The sequence below is a fragment of the Amblyraja radiata genome, chromosome 14, assembly GCF_010909765.2.
Source record: "Amblyraja radiata isolate CabotCenter1 chromosome 14, sAmbRad1.1.pri, whole genome shotgun sequence".
In the NCBI taxonomy this organism is placed as follows: domain Eukaryota; kingdom Metazoa; phylum Chordata; class Chondrichthyes; order Rajiformes; family Rajidae; genus Amblyraja; species Amblyraja radiata.
This window is the reverse complement of record NC_045969.1, coordinates 30,007,468-30,032,308: the sequence shown is the minus strand read 5'-3', so window position 1 is coordinate 30,032,308 and position 24,841 is coordinate 30,007,468. Positions and strand designations below refer to the sequence as shown.

The window sequence follows — 24,841 nt, the reverse complement described above, 5'->3', positions numbered from 1 at the left end:
TTGAATTTCTTTTCTTGGTATTTCCTCAATTTCAATTCCTTAATGGTGTTTTTACATTACTTAAATACTGTCAATTCCTTGCCTGTTCTACACCTCCCCTGGCAGCTCATTTCAGGCACCTTCCATTCTGAGAATAAAAGTTATTGCCTCGCAAATATCCTTTAAACTTTTCTCTTTCACCTTAAAGCTATGCCCACTAGCATTTCCACCCTGGGGGAAAAAAGACTCTGATTATATATCCGATCTACACATAATTTTATATACCTCCATCAGGTTGCCCATCAAGTGATCATTTTCTAAAAGAATTGTTAAAGCACTGCCTGGAGGAGATGCGGTGGCTTCAGGGAACACAAACCTGGAGTGCTGCTCAGGAAAACAATTTGTCCTTCTACCTCAATGATTCTGCCATTGCGCTTGCTATTGCCTTCTAACTAACAACCGTGTTGGCTATCCAAAACATGAAATCATTAGTCTCCAAACTCCTTACAGCATCCTTCACCTTCCCTTCATTAGCCATGGTGGAGCCAGTGGAAGAATCCTTGCACTGAAGCACTAAACAGGCAAAAACATACAAAAGACAAGATATGTCAAAGGGAGATTATTTGTATTTTAATTGCAGCAATCATTGTAAATTTGATTCGATATCTTTATAATGTAGCTGCTTTAATTTTAAATTGTGGCAAAGCAAAAGCTGTGATGTTCACCAGCATTTAAGGAGGTTGGTGAATGAAGAATAGGTGTTGTGGTTACTACTGCACAGGTAAATTCCCCACAAATGCATGCTGATGTCTAGTTTGCTTCAACTTTCTTCCTCCTTCCTGCTTGAGATTCTACTTCCTCAACTGCTCGTTGTTGCCTACAAACCAGAAATATTATTCAGGCTGCAAGGATTTCATAAAATTCCAACCTTGTAATGTTAAATTCTAAGCGTAAAACTTTTCTCCTGCCCAAGTGACCCACTTTCTCTCCGCTGCCGCTTGAAGGCAGTTGCTCACTCTCTCAGCTAAATGCCCGGGGTAGATGCTCACACCCCTGGTTGTATCCCCAGAGTGGGTGGGCATTCATTCTCCTGACTGGATACCTGGGGGTGGGGTGAGCATGGGTCAATCTCCAGTGACAAGTGGGAGTTCGCATTGTTGCTGGACTCCAAGGGTGAAACATAGAAACATAGAAAATAGGTGCAGGAGTAGGCCATTCGGCCCTACGAGCCTGCACCGCCATTCGATATGATCATGGCTGATCATCCAACTCGGTATCCCATCCCTGCCTTCTCTCCATACCCCCTGATCCCTTTAGCCACAAGGGCCACATCTAACTCCCTCTTAAATATAGCCAATGAACTGGCCTCAACTACCTTCTGTGGCAGAGAATTCCACAGATTCACCACTCTCTGTAAAAAATGATTTTCTCATCTCGGTCCTAAAAGACTTCCCTCTTATCCTTAAACTGTGACCCCTAGTTCTGGACTTCCCCAACATCGGGAATAATCTTCCTGCATCTAGCCTGTCCAACCCCTTAAGAATTTTGTAAGTTTCTATAAGATCCCCCCTCAATCTTCTGAATTCCAGCATGTACAAGTCAAGTCTATCCAGTCTTTCTTCATATGAAAGTCCTGCCATCCCAGAATGGGCAGGCACTTGCTTCCCACGGGATCCCTGTAGTAGGTGTGGGCTCGCTTTCCTGGTTGAATCCCTGATAGTTGCTATTAAGGAAAACCCTGTACATGCATCTGCTAAAGGCAATACCAAACGTAATAAAATTGTGCATTCACCTTATCCATTCCCCTCTGATTTTATACATCTGTATAAGATCAAGACCTGTATTAAAGCAAGAAGTGGTGCCAATATAAAAGATCATCTATCATGTTGCTGAACGATGGAGCAGGCGCAAGGGAGTGTGGGAAAGCCTATTCTATTTCCATACCTTTATCATATCTTCTTTTAGAGAAGATTTACACGGATGTTGCCAGGACTCAAGGGTCTGAGCTTTTGGGAGAGGTTGAGCAGGCTGGGACTCTATTCCCTGGAATGTAGGAGGATGAGGGGTGATCTTATAGAGGTTTGTAAAATCATGAGAGGAATAGATTGGCTAGACACACAGTCTCTTGCTCAGAGTAGGGGAATCGAAAACCAGAGGGCATAGGTTAATGGTGAAGGGGGAAAGATTTAATAGGAATCTGAGGGATAACTTTTTCACAAAGGGTGATGGGTATATAGAATGAGCTGCCGGAGGAGGTAGTTGAAATAGGGAATACTGCAATGTTTAAGAAGCAATTAGACAGGTACATGGATAGGACAGGTTTAGAGGGATACTAGACCAAGTGCAGACCCGTTGGGTCTGTTTCCCCAAGGCGCGTTTGCGGCGGGGGGGGGGGGGCTGCGGCATCACACTCACACTAGCCACCCCCCAAACACACAGGTGCCGGAGGGGGGGAGGGGAGAGGGGGAGGAGGAAATGGGAGAGATTTGGGAGGGAGAGCAAAGGAGGACTATCCTTAAACTGTGACCCCTTGTTCTGGACTTCCCCAACATCTGGAACAATCTTCCTGCATCTAGCCTGTCCAACCCCTTATGAATTTTGTAAGTTTCTATAAGATCCCCCCTCAATCTTCTAAAATCTAGCGAGTACAAGCCGAGTCTATCCAGTCTTTCTTCATATGAAAGTCCTGACATCTCAGGAATCAGTCTGGTGAACCTTCTCTGTACTCCCTCTATGGCAAGAATGTCTTTGAGCATTGGGCATTGTGACATCACATGATGGAACGTTCACCAGGTGCTGGGGCTCCTGCAAAGGCATATGTAAATGAATCCATTCCGATTGGACATATGTGAACATTGGGCATTGTGACATCACACAATGGAACGTTCACCATGGGCTGGGACTGCTGCAAAGGCATATGCAAATGGATCCATTCCGATTGGACATCTGTGAGCATTGGGCATTGTGACATCACATGATGGAACGAATCAAAAGGAAGAAAAGCAGGCAGCCGGACGGACGGCGGACGGACGGCGGCAGCACACAGTTTTATATAATAATAGATGGGTCAACTGCAGACAAGTGTGACTAGTATAGATGGGACATATTGATTGGTGTGGGCAAGTTGGGCCGAAGGGCCTGTTTGAATATTGTATGTGTTTATGACCATTCATGTTGCTGAACGATGGAGCAGGCACAAGGGAGTAGGGGAAACAGCCTATTCTTCTATTTCCATACCTTTATGATATATTATTTTATTCATAACTTTAGCAAAGGTTGTTTAATGTCCTACATGGGCAATTGATCAGTGGCTTGTGCTCAATTTCATCCTGTTCATTTCTTTGTTCCTTTGTCTTTTCTGGGAACTTAGTAGCTGGAAATATTTAGTTGTCAATTACACCAACTTTATGCAAATAGAACTCTATGTTTCCAGTGGTTTACATTAGGACTTTTGATGGTAATATTCCTGTGAAACCTTTTCCTTCCTTTCTTATTTGTTTACCTATTCACCTCTAACATTTGTCCTAAAATCAATTTTCCCGTAATATCCTGTTAACAACTACTTTCTTTGAACACTGAAATTCCCTACATGCTCTTAAGATTCACTTTCCTTATACTCATTAAAGTCATTTACTTACATGAATATGGTGTGGGTGGAGATACCGATGAGAGGATAAAGGTGTTGAGTTACTGTGGTTTTGTTTTGAGCCAATTTAGCACCTTTACTGCTGCTGTGAATTGTATACAGTGGCTTGCAAAAGTTTTCATACCCCTTGAACTTTTCCACATTTTGTCATGTTACAACCACAAACGTAAATGTATTTTATTGGGATTTTATGTGATAGACCAACACAAAGTGGCGCATAATTGTGAAGTGGAAGGAAAATGATACATGGTTTTCAAATTTTTTTTTTACAAATAAAAAACTGAAAAGTGTTGTGTGCAAAAGTATTCATCCCCCTTTACTCTGATACCCCTAAATAAAATCCAGTGCAACCAATTGCCTTCAGAAGTCACCTAATTAGTAAATAGAGTCCACTTGTGTGTAATCTAATCTCAGTATAAATACAGCTGTTCTGTGAAGGCCTCAGAGGTTTGTTAGAGAACATTAGTGAACAAACAGCATCATGAAGCCCAAGGAACACACCAGACAGGTCAGGGATAAAGTTGTGGAGAAGTTTAAAGCAGGGTTAGGTTATAAAAAAATATCTCAAGCTTTGAACATCTCATGGAGCACTGTTCAATCCATCATCCGAAAATGAAAAGAGTATGGCACAACTGCAAACCTACCAAGACATGGCCGTCCACCTAAACTTACAGGCCGGGCAAGGAGAGCATTGATCAGAGAAGCAGCCAAGAGGCCCATGGTAACTCTGGAGGAGCTGCAGAGATCCACAGCTCAGGTGGGAGAATCTGTCCACAGGACAACTATTAGTCATGCACTCCACAAATCGGGCCTTTATGGAAGAGTGGCAAGAAGAAAGCCATTGTTGAAAAAAGCCATAAGAAGTCCCGTTTGCAGTTTGCCACAAGTCATGTGGGGGACACAGCAAACATGTGGAGGAAGGTGCTCTGGTCAGATGAGACCAAAATTGAAGTTTTTGGCCTAAATGCAAAACGCTATGTGTGGCGGAAAACTAACACTAGACATCACCCTGAACACATCATCCGCACTGTGAAACATGGTGGTGGCAGCATCATGCTGTGGGGATGCTTTTCTTCAGCAGGGACAGGGAAGCTGGTCAGAGTTGATGGGAAGATGGATGGAGCCAAATACAGGGCAATCTTGGAAGAAAACCTGTTAGAGTCTGCAAAAGACTTGAGACTGGGGCGGAGGTTCACCTTCCAACAGGACAACAACCCTAAACATACAGCCAGAGCTACAATGGAATGGTTTAGATCAAAGCATATTCATGTGTTAGAATGGCCCAGTCAAAGTCCAGACCTAAATCCAATTGAGAATCTCTGGCAAGACTTGAAAATTGCTGTTCACAGACGCTCTCCATCCAATCTGACTGAGCTTGAGCTATTTTGCAAAGAAAATGGCAAAAATTTCAGCCTCTAGATGTGCAAAGCTGGTAGAGACATACCCCAAAAGACTTGCAGCTGTAATTGCAGCGAAAGGTGGTTCTACAAAGTATTGACTCAGGGGGGCTGAATACTTTTGCACGCCACACTTTTCCGTTTTTTATTTGTAAAAAAATTTGAAAACCATGTATCATTTTCCTTCCACTTCACAATTATGCGCCACTTTGTGTTGGTCTATCACACAAAATCCCAATAAAATACATTTACGTTTGTGGTTGTAACGTGACAAAATGTGGAAAAGTTCAAGGGGTATGAAAACTTTTGCAAGCCACTATTATGTGCCTTGGTCATACTTCTCCATTATTTTCATTTCCTGCAATCAGTGTGGATCAAAATCCAACAGAACATGGCGCCACATTGTATATCCAATGTATCCTTCACACATTATTTCCAGTAACAGTTCTTCTGCAGTATCCTAATGGCTTTTCTGATATCTTTACAGACGCAAGATCCGGAATGTTTATTTTCTTTCCACACTGGGGTAATCCAGGCTATGGACCTGTCACCACTTACCTATCTGATGGCAACAACAGCACTTGACTGTAGGTACATTTTCTTACTTAAGTATGACGTGACATGATGTAGTTCAGAAAACCCTAGTGTCATGTAGCCCAGAAATAGGGGTTCAGCCCAATGTTTCCAAGTACACATTTATCAGCACTTGGCCTAAAGCCTTTGTTTGCCTTTGAGATTCAAGGGCTCATCTTGGTACTTCTTACTTGGTGTGACAGAATCTGCCTGTACTCTCATATAATGTTTTCCAGATTCCAACCACCCTCCAGGAAAAAAAACTGTTATTCCTCAGATCCCCTCTGAACATTCTGCCACTCACTTCATATCTATGCCTGCAGTTAGTTATCTCTAGACCATTCCAACAGCACTTTAAATCTATGACCTCTGTCACATAGAAGGACAAGAGTAACAGGTGAAAGGAAACCCCACTGCAGATTCCCCTCCAGGCCATACATTGTCCTGAAATGGAAATATGTCACCAGCTGCTGCGTCTAAATTCTGAAGTTCCCTGACAAGTTGGACAAGAAGTACCGCAACAGATCAAGAAGGCAGCTCATTGCCACCTTCTTGGGGCAATCAGGGATGGGCAATAAATTATTGTCTTATCAGGCAGTCAGAGCACAAAAAAAGAATATTAAAGAGTGCATTTGTGCGTCACGCAGGTGGCGCGCGAGGATTTTGAGTATCCCAAAATCCTGGGGCACCGCACGCTACCGCGCGTCACTGCCTACGCCACCATGTCTCACCACGAGCCATGCGTGCATAATGCACGCCATGCGCGCGTCGTGACATATAAATGATGTCGCGTAAATGATGCGCAAATAACGCCCAAGTGGGACAGACCCTTTAGCTTGCTTTTTAAAAAATATATTTGATAGATGTTTGTAGAAATGATAGGAATTGCTGAATAATGGTTTGTATTTTATTAATATCATATAATAGATACAAATATTGTTTTAGTGAATACATGGGAAGTACGTTTTGTGGGTGTGACAGTGAACTATAGTCAACCAAAACAAATAGGTGGGGAACTTTTGCATTAAATTTACTCATGGTGGCCAGATTTCAATAAGCACAGTACTTGCAGATACTGAAAATCCGAAATAAAAACAAAAAAGTATTGAAAATGCTCAGCAGGTCATGCAGCATCTTTGTAGGAAGAGTTGCTTCAGGTTTGCGATCATTCATCATAGGAAGTGTTGGAAATCAAACATATTTTAAGTTGCAGAGAAGGGGAAAAGATAAACAGGGGAAAGGGTATATGTGAAATCATGATGATAAGGAGAGACTGAATAACACAAGTGGGTGAGGTGCCAGTTGGGAAAGTGTAGTGAAGACATTGCTTTCAAGTGATCTGTCTAAAAGGAATGAGGTGATAGAGAAAAGAAGATGCAAGGCAAAGCTGAAACTGTGTTAATGGAATAAAAAAGAACACTGCAGGTACTCAGCAGGTTAGGCAGCGTCTGTGGCTGAGAAAAAAGCGGAGTTAACATTACAGGAAGTCATTAAACTGGAAAGGGTACCAAAAAGATTTACGAGGGGTAGATAAACAGAGAAGATCATGGCAGGAAGCAAGGAAAGACTTGCCGGATCCAATATATCCGAAGACACTGAAGGAAATTAGAGAGGAAATTGCGGGGGACCTGGGTGAAAGTCGTCATTAAAGTCGTCATTAAATACATGCGAGGTTCCGGAGAATGGAGGGTGGTAAATGCTGTGCCTCTTTTCAAGAAAGGCTGCAGGGAAAGAGCTGGGATCTATAGGCCAGTGAGGTCCATCTGTAGTAGGAGTGTTACAGGAGAGTATTCTGAGTGATAGGATATACAGGCATATTGATGGACACGGGCTAATTAGGGATAGTCAGCATGGTTTTGTGCACGGGAGGTCATGTCTCATGAATCTGATTGAGTTTTTTGAAGATGTGATCAAAAAAGTTTGATGAGGGCAGAGCTGTAGATGTATATATGGATTTCAGCATAGCATTCGACATGGTAGGCTGCTCTGGAAGGTTAGATTGCATAGGATTCAAGGAGAGATAGTTGAATGTATAGAAATGAGCTTTGTCGAAGTAAGCAGAGGGTGATGGTGGGAGGTTGCTTTTCGGACTGGAGGCCTGTGCCTAGTTAGCCCCAGGGTTTGGTGCTGGACCCATTACTGTTTGTCATTTATATCAATGATTTGGCATGTGAATGTACATGGCAAGATTAGCAAGTTTGCTGATGATACAAAAGTGGGTGGTAATGCAGATAGTGAAGATGGTTGTCAAAAATTACAGCAGAATTTTGGTCGACTGGCCAGGTGGTTTGAGGAATGGTTGATGGAATTTAATACAGATAAATGTGAGGTATTGCATTTTGGGAGGTCTAACATGGGAAGGACCTACACCATGAATGGTAGGGCTCTGGTAAGCGATATAGAGCAGAGGGATCTAGGGGTGTAGTAGCAATGTTACAAAATTTTGAGATTTTAAAAATCAAGTCTGCAATTTATCCCATCAGATAAAGCATAACAATAAGTTTAATTTGACACCTAATTCACTTTCATATCTCAAGTATTTAAAAAGTTATGGCCATTTTCATACTAGGAAATGAGCATCTTGTTCCCTATTGATTTTCTATGGACATAACAAAAAAGCTGTGATCGTGGACAGTCAAAAGCCCATAACTTTCTAAAAAATTAAGAGAACTGAATGAAATTTTCAGTTATCATAGATTGAAGCATTCTGAAACAAATATAAAATAATCTTACTTGGATGACCTAAAATTAAAGCATATAATTAGTTAGTTACCTAATTGTAGCTAATTTCAAACTTCAATTACTAGATCTAAACATCTATCCATTTCTTAATAAATGATTAACATTTTTAAATAGCCTAAATGTCCAAATAATATTCACAAATAATTCACAATAAAACATGATTTTTAAATCTCATTTACATTAATTTATAGGCCAAATGGAAGGAATTTAGTGTTTAATTGCTGTAAATTAAAGTCCATTTAAATCAGCTTTCCAGTGGGATCCTGTGGAACGCGCTGGTTTAGAACGTTCACATTGCGGTAGATCTGTGCCCTCAAATGCCCAGAAAAATACTGCGGGATATAATGGGCCCAAAATTAGCTACTCGCAATATTAAACTTTGTATAAAGGGATCTTAAGAAGCCCTTTTTAATGTAAAAATATACAGCCTACCTTCAATTGTTTGCTTTATGAGACCCTGCGGTTGCTGGTGGTCGCGGGTTTAGAGATTGATTTTTAAACTACTATAACTATTATTCAAGGCCTTTAAAACTAATAATAGCTTTTGCGACGGGGTCTTCCAGCGATTTTTCGTTAATAATTAACTAGGCTGAACATCTTCGATTTGAACAGCCTAGAGAAAATCACGTTTTAAACCCGCCCCCCTCTAAACGGCGACAAAATCGCGCACACCCGCAGCGACAGATTTTCAGCGACGCTTCAGGTAGGCTTTGCAACATACCTAGGTGTAGGTGCATAGCTCCTTGAAGGTGATGTCACAGGTAGATGGGGTGGTCAAAAATTATTTTGGCACATGGGCCTTCATCAATCAATATTGAGTATAGAAGTTGGGAGGTCATGTTGCAGTTATATAAGACTTTGGTGAAGTCGCATTTAGAGTATTGTGTTCAGTTCTAGGCATCATGTCATAGGAATTATGTTGTTAAGTTAGAAAGGGTGCAAGGTAGAAGATTTACAAGGATGTTGCCAGGACTCGATGGTCTGAGCTATAAGGAGAAGTTGAGCAGGCTGGGACTCTATTCCCTGGAATGCAGGAGGATGAGGGGTGATCTTATAGAGGTGTGTAAAATCATGACAGGAATAGATTGGGTAGACACACAGAGTCTCTTGCCCAGAGTAGGGGAATCGAAAACCAGAGGGCATAGGTTTATGGTGAAGGGGGAAAGATTTAATAGGAATCTGAGGGATAACTTTTTCACAAAGGGTGGTGGGTATATGGAATGAGATGCCGGAGGAGGTAATTGAAGCAGGGACTGTTGCAACATTTAAGAAGCAATTAGAAAGGTATATGGATAGGACAGGTTTCGAGGGATATGGGCCAACTGCAGACAAGTGTGACTAGTATAGATGGGACATATTGATTGGTGTGGGCAAGTTGGGCCGAAAGGCCTGTTTCAATATTGTATGAATCTGTGTCTCTCTATGACTCTATTTCAGGTTGAAAACCTGATGCATGATTTTGATTCCAAGAGTTGAAAATGCCAAACCCCCTCCCCCCCCCACAGATGCTGTGTGACTTGCTGTTCCTCCAGGAGATTGTTGGTTGCTCCAGATTCCAGCATCTGCAGTCTCTTGTATCTCCATCCACTTGAAATCTTCTATTTCTTGTTAGCAGTAGATCTTCTTTATTGAATCCTTTATCCAAACTCTTTACCAAAATTTTTGTAGAAGCAAGTTGCGCAGAGTGTTCTTAATTACCATATCAATCATTGTCCTTGAGGGCAAATGTGCTTCATTAATTTTATTTCAGGAAACTGGTGCTTCTTAGGACTGTTTTTCTCAATACAATTTCAGGCACAGTGCGCATCTTTGACTTTGTGAGAAATGAAGAGCTGGTCTCTGTGAAGTACAGGCAAGGTGGAACTGCATTAACGTGGGGACCACTGGAGGTAAGTGCAATCTCGTGCATAGTGCAAGACCTTGTTCCTGCAGCATTTAAAAGAGTCGGTAGCCCTTATGCATTTGGAGTTGATAGATTTGAAAGTATTTACCAAGCATGATTTGACATCAGTGCTACTTCTCTGGAGCACTGCACTGCAGCTGGTGCTGTCCCTGCATTAACACAGCTGAATATAATATTATGCACGTTGAAGAACCCTGTTCCCATCTACGAATGTTCAGGTTAGTTTTTGGTGTATGGAAATCAAACAAAACTGCAGATACTAAAATAGTGGGTGAACCAGTGAAAAAATGTTGACATTGCTGGTTTATTTCTTCTAGTTGTGTGCAGTTTAAATAATTACTGTATGGAAATTAACAGCTGCAGACCTAAAATATGAAATAAAATCAGAAAATGTTGCAAAATTACTCGGCAGTCAGGCAGCCACTGTTATTCTTCATAAATCAAAATGTCATTAATCTCAGAGAGAGAGAGAGAGAGATATTGCATAACAGTCTTGTTTTAGCTGCCAGTGGACTAATTTTAAGTACAAATTAATTTTATTTACCATATAATACCAATCAGATATAAACCCACCCTCTTTCCCTTAACATACATAAAATATCTTTGGGGTTTCCTTAATTTGATGTGCCAGAACTATCTCCTGCTTCCTTTTTGCCTTCCTGATTTCCTTCTTAAGTATACTCCTCACTCCCTTAAACTCCCAGGGACACACTTGATCCCAATTGTCTATACCTAGCCCATGTCTCCTTTTTCTTGACCAAAACCTTAATTTCTCTTGTCACCAAGGCTTCCATACGCCCATCTGCCTTGCTCTCCACTCTAAAAGGAGCATGCATGTCGTGAACTCTCACCATCATTCTTTTAAAAGCAACCCACTTTCACAAAAAACTTTAACAAGTTCCTGTATAATACCATCAAAGTTGGCCTTGCCACAGTTCAGAATTTTAGCTTGTGAGCCTGCACTATCCTTATCCATTACATAGTTTAGTTTAGAGATACAGCGTTGAAACAGGCCTGTCAGCCCCACGAGTCTGCATTGACCAGTGTTCCCCGCAGACTAACATTATTTTCTATGTTCTATGTATTATTTCATATTAAATTTGTTAATTGAACTGCATCTTTTAATTCTTTTCAGAAAGTAAACTAATTTGAAGAAATTATTCGTTTTCCTTCTCCCGTGCAATTTTACCATTTAAACTATATTTTTGTTTCCAGCGCTATCCAGATGGAAACATAATTGTTGTGGGGTTTCATGATGGTGTTATCCGTGTCTTGGAAATATATAATCCTCAAGACCTGGCTCGAGTTGCTGGCCGAACACTCCTCGGTGAAGCTGAACTTCGACTAAAACAAGCCCTGAAGCCGCATACAGAGGACGTCACTGCTATTGCATATGAACACAATGGAGATATATTGGCAACTGGTGTAAGTTGTATACAGATAAATGTATGTTAAGTACCTTGAAGTCATCGTGTCCTATGGTTGTATAACACGGAAACAGGCACTTCAGACAAACTCGCCCTTGCCATCTGAGATGCCTGCCAGGGCTAGTCACATTTAGCTGTATTTGGTCCACATCTCTGTAAATCTTTCATCTCCATGTACCTACATAAAAGTCCTTTAAACATAATTATTGTACATGCCACTACCGCATCCTTTGGTAGATGATGGAGCCACATATCCACCGCCATCTGTGTCCTCTTTAAATTTAGGTCCCCTTTGGATTTTTCCTTTTAATCTATGCCCTTTATTTCTCAAATTCCCAACACTGGGGAAAAAAGTTATAGCCATTTACCCTACCCTAAACCTCATAATCTTATATATCTTTACAAGGTCACCTGGCTAACATGCAAGGTCACCTGGCTAACGGGTTACAAAGGCTAACATGCCAAACACGTTCTTCACCACCCTGTCTACATATGTCTCCACTTTCAGAGACCTATGTAATTGTGCCCCAGGGTGTCTCTGTTCTACAACATTCTCAAGGGCCCTTGGCCTACTTTCTCAGTCAAATAGAGGGTCATAGAGTTATACAGCATGGAATAGACTCTTCAGCTCAACTTGCCCATGCCAACCAATATGCCTAATCTATACCACTCTCAACTGGGCATATTTTGGCCCATATCCCTCTAAACCTTCCTTATCCATGTTCCTGTCCAAATGTAATTTAAATATTGTTATAGTATCGGCCTCAACTACCGCCTCTGGCAATTTCTTATACCTACCATCTACCATCTTTCTCCTCTCAGTTAAATAGAGAACATAGAACAGTACAACACAAGAACAGGCCCTCAATCCACAATGTTGTAAGTTTTGGCAACTGAAATTGAGGGAGTCTCTTGAAAAATATAGAGTGCATAGGAGAAAATTTAAGAAATAAATTATGAGGCCAAAGAGGAGCCATGAAATATCCTTGGCAGATAAGATTGAGAGCTGTACAGCACAGAAACTGGACCTTCAGCCCAATTTGTCTATGCTCAAAGTGAAACCCAGCTACGCTAATCCCCTTTGCCTGCCTTATCCTTTTAATCTGTTCCTTTCCCAAGTAAACCTTTTAAATGCCATTATTGTTTCTGCCTCCACCACCTACTCTCGCAGCTAGTTCCATATATCCGCAACATCAGGTCTAGTTCCAACTCCTCTCTAGAGCACGTTATTCTATCCTGAAAGCACTAATTTCTTGGCTTCCTTTGCTCACCTGATTTTCTCAGACTATATTTTGATTAGTCTACAGTAATTATTTCTATATCTTTCTGGCTAACTCCTTTATTTCTTGTTTCTACTGCATAGTTACAATTGTTGGCAGGCCAATTTCCCTCCTGGGATAAATAAAGTTCTATTGTATCGTATCGTGTCTTAAAGGGCTTGTACATCCTCACCACAAGTAACTTCTTGCTTTTATTCTCTCGTATCTCCACCAAGCCTGATGCCAAAGTGAATCAATAACTTTAATGTAATCAAGCTCTTCATGATCAATAGCATTGCAAAATTGCATATTGGAATCTGGCATTATTTCCTCTGTGGCATTTGTGGTGGGAGCATACAGGCACTTTGATTTCTGTGCTACGATCCTCCAGATTGATTCCAAAAATACTAAACTGTTCCCTTTATTTCACCGTATTCTTCCCAGGTAGGGTGTATGAAGATAACAGCAATCATACCAAATCCCTTTTGAAAGTAATGTGTAAAGGATCTTCATTTTTCTTCTTCCCTCATAGAGCAAAGACAACACGGTGTTCTTTTTCCAATCTCGGGCTCAGTATGTGCCAGTGGGATTCATCAGAGTGCCGGGACCGGTGGTGAGCTTGGAGTGGTCCCCACATTCCTATGTATGTACTGCATTGCATTCTATAATAGAGTGAAATTAAGTAATTGAATTTTTGTGAAACTTTTTTCTGCTTTTTTCAGTTGTAATCTTCTCATCATGCTTATTATCTTGCTGAAGAAAAAAATTGGATTGTTTAGGTCCAGATTATCATGAAACGGCTGTAAATTCACTCTCTTCCATCGCCACTAACTGGAGCTCATTTTTTGACATCTTGCCGTATAACCACAGAAGATGCAACAACACTTTTTCCCTTCTCACCAACTAGGACCCAAACAGGCTTTCTAGTTGAAGCAGCGAGTCACTTGTTCTTATAATTTAGTGAATTACATTTGGTGTTCACAATGTAGTCTCCATTACAGTGGGGAAACCAAATGCAGATTAGGTGATAACTTTGCAGAGCATCTGTCATGAGACTGCAGGAGTGACCCTGAACTTTTAGTTGCCTGCCACATTAATTGTCACCCCACTCCAACTTCGACCTCAAATATTGTGTTCCTCTCTCTATAGAGAAAGAGCAAGAAAATTAGCAATAAAATGTGTACTATGGCACAGACGTGATGGCCTCCTTCTATGGCATTAATATTTAGTGATTTTTATGATTTAAATGTTGGTTGTGCATAAATTTCTTGTTTTTTTTTAAATTGCTAATTAGTGGTTGCATTGTTTTTTTAGGAGAGAAACACATTGCTTATATTTTGTGAAAATGGATATGTCGTTCAAGCGGCATGTCCAGAATTTGATGAATTGGACACAACTTTAACTTTTGAGATTCCCCTTCAGAAACAGTACTACCGTTTTAAGAGCATCAGGTCCAGCATAGAGGTAATTTACGTTTCAATGGATGCAGTAACCCCTAGCCCATCAAACTATATTAACTACCTGCTATAGGCAAGATTATGTATAGAATATAGAGTATCAAAGTTGGGAGGTCATGTTGCAGTTGTGTAGGACGTTGGTATAGAATAGAACTATAGGTTTAAGGTGAGTGATGAAAGATTTAATAGGAACTTGAGTGGCAAGTATTTTACACAAAGGATGGTAGGTATATGGTATGAGCTGCCAGAGGAGGCATTGAGGCAGAAACTACAACATTTAAAATATATTTTGTACAGGTACATGGATACGAAAGGTTTAGAGACTTTTGGGCCAAACACAGGCAGATGAAACTAGTGTAGATGGGCACCTTGATCAGCATGGGGAAGCTGGGCTGAAGGGCCTGTGTCCATGCTGTATGACTCTATGAATGAAAACAAGTTAGAATCCTATATCAGAATGCTACATTTAAACAAAACAAAACAGAAAACTGTGAAGCTTGAGTTGACAATGGTAGATTGAAAATTTAAAAATAATAGTACACAAACAATAGTCTAAAAAATTAATACATTTAAACAATAAATACAAAGTGTAAATATATAGGCACATAAACTCAACAGGAAAAGTGGTTACACAGAGAAACAAGGAACTGCAGATGCTGGAATCTTGAATACAACACAAAGTGTTGGAGTAACATAGGCACCATTTCAGATCGGATCCCTTGTTTAGACTGTGTGGTGGGGGTGTAGAAATCTGTAAAAGAGGTGGGGTGGGACAAGGTTTGTCAAGTGATAGGCAGATATAGCTGAGGGGTGTTTGATTGGCTGATGGGTGGAGTAAGTGACCAAGGCCAGAGATGAAAAGGAGACAAAATAATGTCCGATATGAGAGAAGCAGAGTGAAATGTAAAGCCAGAAGGAGGATTAAATGTGAAAGGCGGTAGAGGGAAGGGGAAAAGGAGAAAGATGGTAGAAGAAACGAGTACAAACCAGGATGGAAGGGGCAAGGGGGGTTGGTGGTGGAAGGACAGGTTGGAGCAGAGGAAAAAGAGAGGGAATAGGAGGGGGGTGGCGGAGTGATGTTTCTTAAAATTGGAGAATTCAATGCTCATACTGCTGGATTGCAAGCTAACCAAGTGAAATACGATTCAAGATTCAAGAGAGTTTATTGTCATGTGTCCCAGATAGGGCAATGAAATTCTTGCTTTGCTTCAGCACAACAGAATATAGTAGGCATAAATAAATACAGAACAGAACAGATCAGTGCGACCATATACCAATGAATATATATATACACACATAAATAAACAGATAAAGTGCAATGGGCTATTAATAATCAGAGTTTTGTTTGAGTTGAGTTGAATAGCCTGATGGCTGTGGGGAAGTAGCTACTCCTGAACCTGGATGTTGCATATTTCAGGCTCCTGTACCTTCTACCTGAAGGCAGCAGGGAGATGAGTGAGTGGCCAGGATAGTGTGGATCCTTTATGATGCTGACAGCCTTTTTGTTCCCCCGCTTGCCCTGTCCCCCGCCTGCATAACGGGCTGGTGAAGGAGGCGATGTGTGCATGTTACACTCTGACAGTCACCGTTCCAGTCGCCTGTTTTTCAGGCGACTAGCCAGAAAAATCGCTTAAGTGGGACAGGCCCATTATATTGTTTAGCTATATATAAAGGAAAATATCAATAAAAAATAACATGGGGTCCTGTCACAGACCAAGTCAGGAAAAAGTATATTGAGAAGTAAGACAATTATCGAGAAATGTTTTGTGTCCAATTTCACCGACGAAAATACAGAAAAGTTGAAATAGATTTGATATAGGTGGCAATGCACTGGACATCAACTGCCAAAATTCCATAGATTCCTCACATGTACCTCCTCCAACCTCATCTACTGCATCTGTCGTTCCCAATGTGGGGTCATATTCATAAGTTATAGGAGCAGAATTAGGCCATTCGGCCCATCAAGCCTACGCGCCATTCAATCATGAGTGATCTATCCCTCTCAACCCCATTCTCCTGCCTTCTCATAACTCCTGACACCCATACTAATCAATAATCTATCAATCTCCGCCTTAAAAATATCCATTGATGGCCACTGCCTTCTGTGGCAATGAATTCCACAGATTCACCACCCTCTGACTAAAGAAATTCCTTCTTATTTCCGTTCTAAAGTATGTCCTTTTATTCTGAGGCTATGGCCTCTTTTCCTAGAATCCCCCACTAGGGGAAACATCCTCTCCACATCCACTCCATCCAGGCCTTCACTATTCGATGTTTCAATGAGGTGGCCCCTCATCCTTGTAATTTCCAGTGAACACAGGCCAAGTGCCAACCTGACATCCTTGCTAGTATCTTCCCTCTGATACCATGACCTCTCATCTTCTTTAGCAGCCTCAGGTGCGGCACCTGTTCAAAGGCCTTTTGAAAATCCAGGTAAACAACATCCACTGACTCTCCTTTGTCTACCCTGCTATTTACTTCCTCAAAGAATTCCAACAAATTCGTCAGGCATGAATTCCCTTTCACAAAATCATGCTGACATCTGCCTATTTATTATGTGCTTCTAAGTATACAGAACCTTATTCTTTAAAATGGACTCTAAAATCTTACCAACCACTGAAGTTAGGCTAACCAGCCAATAGTTTCCACTCTTCTGCTTCACTCCCTTCTTGAACAGTGGAGTAATTGCAATTTCCCAATCGTCTGGAACCACTTCTGACTATTGATTCTTCAAAAATCACTACTAATGCTTCCACAATCTCTAAAGCCACCTCTTTTAGAACCCTGGGTACAGTCCATCTGGTCCACGTGACTTATCCACCTTCACAGACCTTTCAGCTTCCCAAGCACCTTCTCCTCAGCAATAGCCACCACCAACTTCCACCCGCTGATTCTCTTGAATATCAGGCACTTTGTTGGTATCTTCTACTGTGAAGACTGATGCAGTTCAGCGGCCATTTCTTTATTCCCTATTATCACCACTCCAGCATCAGTGGTCCAATATCACCACTCCATTTTTCAGTGGTCCAATGTTCACTCGTGCTGCTTTCTTACTCTTTATATATCTGAAGTCATTTCTGCTATCCTCTCTTATATTATTGGCTAGCTTACTTTCATATTTCATCTTTTCTCCTCGTATTGCCTTTTTAGTTACCTCTGTTGTTTTTTAAAAGCTTGCCAATCCTCTAGCTTCCCATTAATCTTTGCAATGTTATATGCCTTCTCTTTTAGTTTTATGCTGTCTTTGACTTCCCTTGTCAGCTACGGCCGCCTCATTATCCCCTTAGAATCATTCTTCCTCTTTGGGCGGCACTGGGTCAAAGTTGCAGGGGTCGGCCTGGCCTCGCAATGATCTTGGTGTGCCACTCTATGCTGCTGCAGAGCGCATCGGATGCACGCACTCGTCTAACCTCTTTAGGGCCTTCGGCGGCACCTGATCAAAGCGATCCCCAGATTCTGCAGAGCCTTCAGCAGCCCACTCCACAAGCACATGGACCCGGACACGTCGACTCGTGAACGTGTTTACCCTCTCCTACCACAGCCACTACTCCAATTCCAACTTCTCCTGCAGACCCACATCCAGCCTCGGACCACCAAGAGTTCCACAGAGGGCGTGGGAAGTGAGTCCCCAGCCTGTTCACCAACACCGTTTCTTTCTTCCATCCTTTAGTGCTCAGGACCGTTAGCGCTGGCAACAATTGATCCTGCTGACAGAGATCAACATTGCATGAATCAATAAAGAAAGAAAAAGGATCAGTAACCCACACCCCCCAGTTGAGTCAGAATTATGATTGCCATGAGTCAGCTGCAAAGATACCTTGATTTTCTCTCCTGTCGGTTAGACGACCAGTGGAAAAGGGAGAAAATAAAATAATGCGTTCTTGTGAAGGCACAGTGACGTTGTAATAAAATGGCTGAACTAGCAAGGCAGACTTTTGAACCATTGACCCAGAGACAGAGTTCAAATCTTGCCATGACAGCTGGGAATTAATTGCAGGTTATTAAATAAACTACAAAATGTAAAATAATAATCTAGTTAGACTCAGTAGCAACTTCCATGTAAATTCTTAGTTATCAGAAACACCAGTCTGGTTCACTAAAGTCCTTCATGAAATGTACTCTGCCAACATTATCTGGTCTGGCCCACATGTCATAGTCATACAACACGGCCAACTTATCCAGGCTGTTTTATAACTGAGCCTATATTCCTCTAAAACATTCTCCATTCCCTCCAAAGCTGTTGACTTTTGATTTTCTCCTCAATTCAGGAGCAATAGATGAATTATTAATACTGGCATTGCAGCGACATCCTCGATCCGCGAATAAATAACAGAAAATTGTCATCAGGAATCTATTCCACGGGCCTGTTAGGTATTCTCATGGTCAGGGATGAAAGATATTATTTTTTTTTCCTGGTACAATCATATCACTAACATTGTAGATTTAAACCTTTTGTATTGATAGTGTTGGGTGCCTCATGGCCTTTATATTGATTTGTAATACCTTTTATAGGGATGGATTTTGACAGTAAATAAATAGTCCAAGGGCATTAATGTGTATCTGCCTGCTGAAGTAATCAATCTGAGCATTTCTAATTGTTGAGCTTACAATTTGTGTCATTATGATAGAGAAACTATGAGCTTGATCGGATAAATCGAATAAAGGAAGAAAAAGAAAAAGAAAAACAAGAACGGCTCAAAAAAAAGAAGGAATTGGAGGCACAAAATACAGAATTTACCACTGACGAAGACGAAGAGGAAGAGGAAGAGGAAGAAGTGGAGCCAGAGGCGGAACTCCCAAAGATCTACATTCCCCCTCAACCAAGCCCCATATTGTGTGGTTTCTATTCAAAACCAGACACATTCTGGTTGTCTGTGGTAAGTCTTTGTGATCATAAACAATTCAGAGCATAGAAACATAGACATATAGCTGCAGGAGTAGGCCATTCAATATAATCATGGCTGATCTTCTAAAATCTGTACCCCATTCCTGCTTTTTCCTCATATCACTTGATTCTAAGAAATGTCCTTGGTGGTCCAGTCTCACAAATTTGCCTCTTTGAGGAAGGAATTAATATGATTGATTAGGATAGACAGTTGTCTACATGAATTCATAATGTATTTGATGAGGTGTCTCATGGTAGGTTGGTCCAGTAAGTAACATTGGATCCATGGTGATTTGGGAAGCTGAAATCTAAGTTGGCTTGTTTATAGAAGACAGTAGTAGTAGTAGAAGATTGTTTACCTGACTGGACCAGTGGTATTCTACAGGATCAGTGCTGGGACCTCTGTTGTTTGTGATATATATAAACGATCTGGACGAAAGTGTAAATGGCATGATAAATAAGTTGCAAGTGAACCAAAATTGATAATGTAGAAACAAGGAACTGCTGATGCTAGTGTACGAAAAAAGACACGGCTGGAGTAACTCAACGGGTCAGGCAGCATCCCTGGAGAACATGGATAGGTGACATTTTGGGTCGGGAACCTTTCTTCAGACTGATTGTGGGGGAAGGGGGAGTTAAGCAAGAAGAGAGGAGTGGCAAGAGAAAGCGCAGCAAGTAATAGGTAAGCACAGGCAAGGGGGCTTGTGATTGGCTGATGGTTGAATATGCCAGAGGTGTATAAATAGGTGTGAGGCAATAGGATTGAAGTCTTGCGAATTGTGAAACCAGATGAAGGAATGTAGGTGGGGTGGAGGGAATAAATAGGAGAGAGTCCAGGTGGGGTATAGGAGAGGGTGGGGGGGGGGGGGGGGGGGGGGGGGGGGGGGGGGGGGGGAGGAGGAGAGGGAGGGTGGGTGAGGGGTTGTTAGAGGTTACCTAAAATGGTTGAATTTCATGTTCATACCGTTGGTTTGTAAGCTACCCAAGTGGAATATAAGGTGCTATTCCTCCATTTTGCATGTGACTTGACGCTGGTAATTGAGGAGGCCGAGGTCAGAAAGGTCAGTATTGGAATGGGAATTAAAATGTTTAGCAAACAGTAGATCCAGTAGACCTAGGCTGACCAAGCGTACATCTTCGGCAAAACGGATTGCCGAGTGTATGCTTGGTCTCCCCGATATACAGGAGGCCACATCTGGAATGCAGCAGTAAATGAGGTTAGAGAAGATGCATGTGAACCTCTGCCTCACATGGAAGGACTGCTGGGATCCCTGGCTGGAGCCCTGGGGTGAGGTATAAGGATAGGTATTACATCTGCGGTTGCAGGGGAAAGTACCTGGGGAGGGAGTGGTTTGGGTGGGGAGGGATGAGTAAACCAAGGAGCTGCAGAGGGAGCAGTCTCTATAGAAGGCAAAGAGGAGTGGGGATGGGAAGATGTGACTGGTGATGTGACTGGGATTAAGTTGGAGGTGACGGAAATGTCGGAGGATAATGTGTTGGACATGAAGGCTGGTGGGGTGAAAACTGGTGGGGAGTAGAGGAGCCCTATTCTTGTTCCGTCTGGGAGGGAAGGAGAGCAAGAGTGGAAATATGGAACACAGAGGAGACATAGGTGAGAGATCCATCTAGGACAGAAGGGGAGAAACCTAGTTCACTAAAGAAAGAGGACATCAGAATGGAAAGTCTCATCGGGGGCATTGAGTGTAAAAGTCAGGAAGTCATGTCATAGCTTTATAGGGCTTTGGTTAAGCTGCATTTAGAATATTTTGTGCAGTTCTATAGACAATAGACAATAGGTGCAGGAGTAGGCCATTCAGCCCTTCGAGCCAGCTCCTCCATTCAATGTGATCATGGTTGATCATCCCCAATCAGTACCCGGTTTCTGCCTTCTCCCCATATCTTTAAGATCTTTATTCTGATTACCTCATTACAGAAAAGATATGGAGTTTTTGGAGAGCGTGCAGAAGAGGTTTACCAGAATGTTGCCTGGATTAGAGGCTATGAGCTATAAGGAGAGTTTGGACAAAATTTGATCATTTTCTCTGCGGGGAGACTAGATTGAAGTACATAAAGTAATGAGAGGCATAGGTAGATACAAAATGCTGGAATAACTCAGCAGGACAGGCAGCATCTCTGGAGAGAAAGAATGGGTGACGTTTTGGGTCGAGACCTTTGTTCAGAAGTCCAAGTTAATAGCTCACTGAAGGTAGTAGAACAAATAGAAAGGATGGTTAAGAAAGTGCATGGTATGCTTGCCATCATTGCTAGGGACATTGAATATATGACTTTGCGGCTCTATAGGACTTTGGTTAGGCTTCATTTGGAATATCGTGTGTGGTTCTGGTAGCCCCACTTCGGGAAAGATGTGGAGGTTTTGGAGAGTGAACAGAGGAGTTCTACCAGAATGCTGCCTGGAATAGAGGGTTTCAGCTATATGGAAAGGTTGGGTAGACTTGGATTGTTTTCTCTGGAACATCGGAGGTTGGGGGGATAGAAGTGTATAAAATTATGAGAGGCATGCATAGGCTAGACAGAACCTTTTTCCCAGGGTGAAAATGTCCAACACTAGAGGCCATAGCCATTAGGTGAAGGGGGAAGCTTTATACATAGAGTGGTGGAGGTTTGGAACGCAATGCCAGGGTTGTGATGGAGGCAGACACGTTGCATAGGCACATGGAAGTGCAGGGAATAAATAGATATGGATCATGCAGATAATCATAAATTTAGCGAGAACATCTCCAAGAGTGAAGAATAGATGCAGACAGATGACATGAGTTTAACTTGGCATCATGTTCGGCGCAAACCTTGTGGGCCCAAGGGCACGCTACTGTGCTGTACAGTTCCACGTTCCATGTTATAACGGGAGGATTTTCAAATACCAATTAATATTATAATTGTCAACCTCAGAGTCGCTGTAGATCACAAAAGAGTTGTGGGTGAATGAAAGTTTGTGAAAGTTGCAATAAGGCAACAGAGCTTTGGATGAGCTTTGTTTTTTTTTTAGATGAAAATGGGAAGTCAACTCGCATAGAGAAGTGATCCATGGAATCGGATACACTTTGGAATATGCATTGACTGGGATCTTTGGACTCCTCGCCCTCGCTAGAGTTGACAGGCAAAATTGATATTAGTGGTGATGGTATTCAGCTTTTTACTCGTGTCTGGCTACAAGATTACTGATATTCCAGTGTAGAATGAGTCAAATGGTTCACTTTCATAAAAGTGAACCATTTCTCTGGGTTGTGGTGAAAGTGAAAATAGTGAATGAGTTTGAAAGGTGTGGGGCCAATTATGGTGAAATCACTGACAATCTTTAATATTTTTTTTTCAGGGTGATTATGATTGTGGATATATCTACCACTGTAAGTTTTCAGATAATCATAAAATTAGCGAGGACATCTCCAAGAGTGAAGAAGAGCCATTTGCTTTCATTGCCATTGAAGATGCAGCTGAAACCTCTATCAAAAAAATGAAATTCAAGTAGGCCATGCTAAACAATAATTTAACTCTTATTGAAATTATTCTCTAAACATCTCAAAATGTAGCTCAAAATCATGCACAGTATTTCAACTTTGGTCTTACAGTAAATCTGTAAAAGATGTATTTTTTTAACCACAACTTGCACATATACCTTCCCTAATATAGTAAAACATAATAATAATAATAATACATTTTATTTTTGGGCGCCTTTCAGACATCTCAAGGACACCTTACAAAGATTAACAGGAATAAAAAACATATAATCAGAATAAAATAAATAATAAAGACATCACAGAAACACAAATTAAAAACAGAATTCAGTCCAAAAACAAAAAATCAAAAACATAATGTGAAGAGAGAGCAGCGGCAGCTAAAGCGCGCCAGCGTCCACTCTCTCTTCACGGCAGCCATCTTGGACAAAGACTAACAGGATTACGTACAGACAAAAAATCATCCCCCCACAATGGATACCACTGTGGGGGAAGGCACAATGTCCAGTCCCCAACCCGAAGTTCACCAAAAGTCAGGCCTATTGAGGCCACCGCAGTTGCCTCTATGGAGGCCCGATGTTCCTGGCCGTTCTCGCAGGGTGCTGTTGCCCCGGCGTTGGGAGAGTCCACTCAGCGGCTGGGCCACCTGGAACGGCCGCTTCCTGACTGGGGACCGCGGCTTCCGAAGCCGACAAGGCCGCGCCGGTTTGGTGCTCCCAGGCTCCCGATGTTGAAATCGGCGCCGCCCGCTCCGCTCCGCAGACCCGCAGCCCGGAGGTGTTGAACACGGCGGTCTCAGCTCACCGGAGCTCCAGCGCGTCGATCCAGCGCGGCGACCGAGGCAAGGCATCGCCCGCTCCACTCCACGTCTCCCAGGATATGTCGCAACACGGTTAACAAGATCTTGCACATGACAAAGTTTTATGAAACTTTTACAGAGAAGAGGTAGAGAGTAAAATTTTCAGGAGGAAATTCTAGAATGTATTATCAAAACAGCTGACACATGCCTGACTCTCCTAAAACAATTGAAGGAGGTAGACACAAAATGCTGGAGTAACTCAGCAGGACAGGCAGCATCTCTGGAGAGATGGAATAGGTGACGTTTCGGGTCTGAAGAAGGGTCTCGACTTGAAACGTCACCCATTCCTTCTCTCCAGAGACGCTGCCTGTCCCGCTGAGTTACTCCAGCATTCTGTGCCTACCTTCGATTTAAACCAGCATCTGCAGTTATTTCCTACACATAAGATTGAAGGATGCCATAATTAAAGAACCGAAGAGACCTTAGAGAATCAGGTCTTGAGCAAATAACACAGATCGACAAATGTGGAATCATGGAAGGATTTGAAGGAGGAGGATTTTATAATGAAGGCTTATCAGGGAGCCAACGTAGGTCACAATGTAGGTCAGCTAACTGGGTGAATAGGATTCAGGAAGCAGGAGTTTGGTCAACGAGGTAGGGGACTGTGGTGGAAGAGTGTGACTCTGGCTGGACCAGCGACGCTCCGCAGGGATCTGTCCTGTTGCGTACTAGCCAGTCAGCGGAAAGACTATACATGATTACAATTGAGCCATCCACGGTGTACAAATACATGATAAAGGAATAATATTTAGTGCAAAATAAAGCCAGTAAAGTCCGATCAAAGATAGTCCGAGGGTTACCAATGAGGTAGATAGTAGTTCAGGACTGCCATTCACTTGTAGGTCATACCCTGGTTAGACTTACCAAAATGCAACATTCTGCACTTTTCTGTATTAAACTTCATTAACTATTCCTCAACCCATTTGCCTAACCAAAAATGACCCTGCTGCAATTTTTGACAACCATCTTCGCTATCTACTTTGCCACCCACTTCAGTGTCAGCTGCAAATTTACGAATCATGCCTTGTACATTCTTATCCAAATCATTTATATAGATGACAAACAGCAATGGACCCAGCACTGAACCCTGAGGCATACTATTGGTCACAGGCCTCCAGTCCGAAAAGCACCCTTCCACCATCACCCTCAATTTTCCTTCCATGAAGCCAATTTTCTATCCTAGCTAGCTGTCCTTGGATTCCATGAGATCTAACCTTCCAGAACAGTCTGCTATGTGGAACCTT

At 42.0% G+C, this 24,841-nt stretch overlaps 1 protein-coding gene across 1 annotated transcript in view; it reads left to right on the top strand.

Moving 5' to 3' along the window:
* The window catches only part of cfap44 (cilia and flagella associated protein 44), a 139,125-nt gene that overhangs the window by 53,680 nt on the left and 60,604 nt on the right, over window positions 1–24,841 (top strand). The window contains exons 11-17 of the mRNA XM_033032970.1: window positions 5,510–5,609; window positions 10,132–10,226; window positions 11,456–11,665; window positions 13,459–13,569; window positions 14,241–14,390; window positions 19,012–19,260; window positions 22,600–22,748. Coding sequence (XP_032888861.1) covers window positions 5,510–5,609; window positions 10,132–10,226; window positions 11,456–11,665; window positions 13,459–13,569; window positions 14,241–14,390; window positions 19,012–19,260; window positions 22,600–22,748 — 1,064 coding nt within the window. The remainder of the gene's footprint in view (window positions 1–5,509; window positions 5,610–10,131; window positions 10,227–11,455; window positions 11,666–13,458; window positions 13,570–14,240; window positions 14,391–19,011; window positions 19,261–22,599; window positions 22,749–24,841) is intronic.